The sequence below is a fragment of the Triticum aestivum genome, chromosome 2D (assembly GCF_018294505.1).
Source record: "Triticum aestivum cultivar Chinese Spring chromosome 2D, IWGSC CS RefSeq v2.1, whole genome shotgun sequence".
NCBI lineage: Eukaryota > Viridiplantae > Streptophyta > Magnoliopsida > Poales > Poaceae > Triticum > Triticum aestivum.
Window position 1 is genome coordinate 392,664,275 of NC_057799.1, and position 5,868 is coordinate 392,670,142.

A 5,868-nucleotide genomic window follows, 5' to 3' on the forward strand; every position below is an offset into this window, starting at 1 on the left:
TCCCGATCATTAATATATGGTTGTAAGAAACAAGTCCACATACCCATGCTTATTTTAATTATAAGTGTTTACACACTAAGGCCGCTAAGGTCCGGTTGTAAAAACTAGAATTTAATTCTCTTGCAAAGACTTGGTAGAGACTCTGTCGTACTAGCCATGCTCTTGTGGGTTCGATAAACTTAGGATCACTCCTTTGGGAAGGGCAGGAATACCTTCGTTATCCAACCGGATCTCAAAGGGCATCAACCGCGTGCCTTGTCATGGCAGAATTCGCTTCGAGGCGGCAATGAGCATCTGACATTTGTCTGGCAGTGCTGAAGTGCCATATATTCATGTGGCTTGCTATACAATACATAGTTTACGTCGGATAGAAGGCATAACCATGACCATGACCTTCAGGATAATGTTTTGAATTACTTCACTTGCCTTCAAGAGATAGACTCGATGGATCATGTTCTGATGCAGTGCATGGTCTCCCGCGAGGTTTGGCAGAGATGCTTCTCTGTTGTCGGTTGCCCTATAGACTCAAATTCGCTAAAAAGTTGGTGAATGGTTGTCGAGTGCATGATTCCCAATGTCAACCAGAAAGGTTGTGACTCCCTAGTGATTTTATATGTTGGTCCTTGTGGAAGTAGAGGAAGCGAGGGTTTTTGCCAATCATATTGCGCAACTCTCAATGACGGGAGTGGTGGATTTATCTTTGCGAAATGGAAGCAAGCAAGTGCCTATAGTATAAATTGTTTTTGTGTGATCTTAGCCTAGTTGGTGTGGGTGTACTGAGGCGCTATTGTTTGCATGTTGGGTCCAACTCTCATAGTTTACATTCTCTTCACTTCTATAAAAATATGGCACGCTATTAACGCACTCTAAAAAAAACGAGTTGTTGTTCGAGGGATGTCTCCTGCTGCTTTCTTGCTAGTTACGTCGCCTCGTTAAACTCAATTGTTTCAGACCGGCTGGCAGACCACTCAAAGGGTAAGTACCCAGCCCAGGTGTGCTTCCCTTTGGCTGCTCCTTCATGCAATATAAGGCAACTGGATTCCAGTCCTTGGGCTCCCCCATCGGCTGCTCGGGTGAAGTTGAACACCGACGTATCTGTTTTGAATGGTGTAGCAGGTACACGTATGATTTTAAGAGACCATGAAGGCCGAATCATTTTTTGTTCATGCAGACATTTGTTTACTTGTGATGATGTGCTTGAGACGAAGGTCATGGGCATCCGGGAGGGCCTTTTGCTTGTGCTACAATGGAGCAATCTACCTATCAATGTTGAATCAGACAGTCTAGAAGCAGTGAAGATGAAACAAAGTGCAGAAACAAATAAATCAAAATATGCCTTTATGATAAAGGAGATCAAAAATCTTTTGATCGAGCGTAATTCTTGTATTATTCATATTGTTCGTAGCAAAAATAATGCTACTCATTTCTTGGCAAATTTTGGACAATCACGATGCCGAACGGTTGTGTGGCTTGGATCCGGTCCGGAAGAACTCCTAGACATTGCAAGCGTGATTATAATTCTTGGGAGATTGAGTAATACAAGTTTTATCCCGCAAAAAAAAAGTGTACATATACATTTTTTAGGACAGATTATAGAGTGGGTAAAAATGCATTGTTAAGGTGCAAGCCACCATCTCTCTTCTTTTTAATTACCCCACCCCCAACGAGCTAAGTGCATATAGAAAATGAGAAGACCATGTGTTGAATGTTATTGATATTGATTACCGTGTAATGATAGAGAAACATTTTTCTCTATTTTAAAGTGCACTGGACACTCTTTTCTGGATAAATTTTGGTGCCAACTCGTACACTTATTTGTTGACGGAGGTAGTAGACCAAATAAGGCTCAGAATGTCAACTTTTTTTGACAAATTTTAAAGTAGATAGTACTTGAACCTAGAAATAAAAGCTTTTAGTTCGTTCTAGTGGGCCCAATCATGTTCCTTACTTTGTGGGACCGTTTGTCAGCTGTAGCTTCACCCGCCAGCCTAGCAAGGCGCTGCCACTGCCAGCCAACCACGCTCGCACACCGCAGGTATCCAACCACATTGTCTTTGTGTTGCGTGCCCCGCCAAACCCCCGCAACTCTTTCCCCGATCCGGCGGCGACCACTACCTCGTCGCCAGCCCCAGCGCCACCGCCGCGCCATGGACCCGGAGGCGGTGCGGAGGACCCTCGAGCCCACCGCTTCCGCCGCGGACATCTCGGGCTCCACCCCTTACGACTCCTTCGTCATCAGCGGCGTCCGCCTCGAGGCCGCCGAGCACGGCCGCGTCCTCTGCTCCTTCGTCGTCACCCCCCGTATCGCCGTAAGCCACGCGCTCCCTCCCCGCCGAAACCTCGAGAGTTAGCTCCCTTACTCCTTCGGTTTCGACACGCTGACGTGACGGCGCGTGGTGTCTGGTTCGAATTGGGGATTGATTTGCAGAGCCCCCAAGGGTACCTTCTCAGCGGCGTCACGGCAACGCTCGCCGACCAGTTGGGCTCGGCCGTGTTCTTCTCCAGCGGGGTGGGCACGAGCGGGGTCTCCCTCGAGATCAGCGTGTCCTACGTCGACACGGCCGCCGTCGGGGTGAGACTACAATTTCTCTCTTCCATACTTAGGCTTCAGACATTGTTCCTGTTCGTCATCAACATATTTTAGTTTATGTTGGATGGAAATTTTTGTGATGAAACTATGATTCTGTCAAAGTTGACGTGCATTTCGTGCGAGAATTCTGCTCTGTGAATTTGCTGAAGCATTGGACTTGGGGAGTAATTGAGTCGCAATGTGGCTCCTACCTCTGCATGGTGTTTCTGTTCAGGAACGCTTCAGAGCGCATCTTAATTTTTATGTGAGGAATTCGATCGGCTGTCAGTAATTACACTATATCCTGCTGATAGGGGTGAAGCCAGCCAAAATTCTTTTATGTGGGCATCATATACTACATTGGTTCAACACTAATTACTTTTTGATAAGTAACTTACTATCATTTTTACGTAATGTTTGGGTCAGCTGACCCCAACACTATAGTGCAGTTTCAGTTGAAAGTCAAAATTAGACTGTTGTTCTGGAAGTTGCAATTGGGCACACTTGTCATGACTTGGTATTAGGAACATCTTATGAGTAGCTGAAGGTATCACTTAGGTGTCGACTGGGATCTCAGTGGTACCTCCACTGGTATCATGTGTACGACTAACCAGTTTGTGACAGTAACAAGTTGTTGGAAGATGACATGAGTGAACTGGGGTTAGTTGTGTCTACTTTGAACTTGGTGAAAGTTTTTTAAAATTCTTGTTTGCTGCCTCCTTTTCATAATTAGGATTTGACCTGGAGCATAAGCAGCAGAGTGTATTCAATTTGTTTGACAGAAGTTAGGAGGCTCTAAATACCTATTCTTCAGTTTTCCATAGTGGTGACAATAGCAATCTAATGGAGTGCCCTTTACATAGAGAGTAGTTAGGAAGCTTTTGTCTTTTTGAGATGATCTCATGCTATGGTGATACAGTTTCTGTTTTATCGGTGGGTTTTTTCCCATCTTAAATGTTGGTTATATTGCTCATTACTAATCACTACGTCCAATCTTTTTGTTTGATATTCCGATATGTCATAGAAAGAGGGTACTCCTAATTGTTTTCTTTTCTCATCTTCCAATAAACCCACTTTCCTTGTTTTGACACACCTTTTGAGCGGCGTTCCAATTGTATGCCAAAGTATATAATTTAATAAAAATAATTTCGAGATTGGCTTATTATTAAATTCTGTGCTCAAGTGTATATGCTTACTTTCAGTTCATAGGGTTTAATACCTAAGGGAAATGATGTGACATAGAATTGATTTGAAGTGCATGGCTGTTGTGGCTCGGGTGGATGCCTCCAAGTTGTTGATCGGAATTGGATGTGCCGGGCTGGTTGCCTGGAGATCCACTGTGTAATCCTTAGTTTGGTGATCTTCAGACAAAAACCTAGCACTGACTTCGGATGATGTCGGCGATGGTGGCGTCCTCGGACATCGTTGCCCACCTGGAGGCATCGTCGTGGAGCCCCTTCACCTCCCTTGTCATTTGAATCTCGAGTTCTCCAGGTGAAAACTCGACCTTCGGCTTTGGCTGAAGCGGACGTCGAGGGCGTGTGTTCTCCTTGTCGCTGGCTAGGCAGGTGTGCGGTCTCAGGGCCGGTGTGGAAGTCGGAGCTGTGGCTTCAGAGATTGCCTTCGCGATGCATGGCGACTGCGCTGGCAGTTTGGGTGGTAGAGACGTCGGTTCGTCGGGTGTGCGGCCTCAGGGCCGGTGTGGAAGCCGGAGTGGCGGCTCTGGAGATCGCCTTTGTGATGTAGGGTGTCTGCTTTGGCCGCTCGGGCAGCAGAGTCATTGGCTCGTCAGGTCTGCGGCCCCGGGGCCGGCAAGGTGCATTCGCTGAGGTGTATATGCCGGAGTGGAGACTCCGGGTCATGTTGTAGGGTATTGACTCCAGCTGGTTGGGGCGCAGAGTCGCCATCTCGTTTGGTGCGTGGCCTCAGGGCTGGCGTGGTGTTTCTTTCGTGTGTGTTGGTTTTCGTTCAGTTTTATTTTCTTCTTAATGAAATGACAGAGCTCCCGTCGGGTGCTCGGAAAAAAAAATTGTACTAGTATTTCTGTAGAATAAATAAACAGAGAGCATTGCAACTACTTCATTTTTTTGTACATGACACATTTGATCATATGTTTCCATAATATATTGCATACCTACATGTTCTAACATGATACACATTTATGGAGTTTTTTAAGATGCACAAGTACATAAACCCTAAACTCAATCACCCACCCTTGCATGCACATTTGCTTTTTCCCAAATACATTTTCATTGGTTAAATTTAACTTCAAACTTTGATTGCTTGCATATTCATAGCCTTCTAGAAAGGTGAAAGTTGGTATTCTGAAGAGTTAACGTCAGTGAACATGGGAGAATGACATCTCAGTTGGCAAGATAAAAGGACCAATACTTCTTACCTTCCAGTAATTTTTATACTATAGAAATTTAAATATGCATTAAGCAAAAAGATGGTTGAATTCAGTGCAATTGCATTTACACAACTAGGTGTTACTCCCTCCGTGCCATAATATAAGGTGTTATTACAACCGATATACTGACATATCGGTTGTAATACATCTTATATTATGGGACGGAGGGATTATTTATTTATTATTTCCTTTGATGGGTTATGTTCAGATTGGAGCTTGCTGGGTACAAAATGGTTCCTAGAATCAGTTTAGGATCAGAATTACTGTCATGTTGTCCAGATATTGCTCTGAAGAACCAAAACAGCCTTTTCAGGTTGCTTCGCTACAATTTTTTCACCCCAAAATGGCAGGGTTGGCCAATTTATTGCTACAGTAGTATGAGAAGGCTTGATTAATTTTGAACGTACCTTCGTCTTTTCTGTTATGCTATCTTTAGTAGTTATTTGACATGCTGTAAACTCTTTGATTAATTTTCCAGGAAGAAATAGAGGTTGAGGCAAAGCTATTGCGTGCTGGAAAATCAGTCGGTGTTGTCTCTGTTGATTTCAGGAAGAAAAGGAGCGGCAAATTGATGGCTCAGGCGCGTCATACAAAGTACCTTGCTGTTTCTAGCAGATTGTGAGGATTCCCTTCAGTTGTAAGATAAAAACATGGTTCTGTCCAGCTCTTCGCTGCCCTTTATCGATAGACAACAATAGCAACACCATGTAGTGCTACATTGTTTAAGAAAGTCTGGTTATGTCTATCCGAAATTCTGTAACTCATATTGCTCTGCTCATTTCATTTTCGCTTTTCAACCTTTGTCAGATAATATCTTCGAAAGAGCACAGTGCCTGTTTGGACTTTGGAACGCAGGAACTGCACAGAAAACGGCGTAAGTCCTCTGAAT

At 44.3% G+C, this 5,868-nt stretch overlaps 1 protein-coding gene across 1 annotated transcript; it reads left to right on the forward strand.

Annotated features, from left to right (window-relative positions):
* The first annotated feature begins 2,018 nt into the window (after positions 1-2,018).
* LOC123053354 (acyl-coenzyme A thioesterase 13) lies at positions 2,019-5,776 on the forward strand. The gene is made up of 3 exons (XM_044476816.1): positions 2,019-2,309; positions 2,429-2,572; positions 5,458-5,776. Exons 1-3 carry the CDS (start codon positions 2,148-2,150, stop codon positions 5,599-5,601), a joined length of 450 nt encoding a protein of 149 aa, XP_044332751.1. The 5' UTR covers positions 2,019-2,147; the 3' UTR covers positions 5,602-5,776.
* The last annotated feature ends 92 nt before the right edge of the window (positions 5,777-5,868 follow it).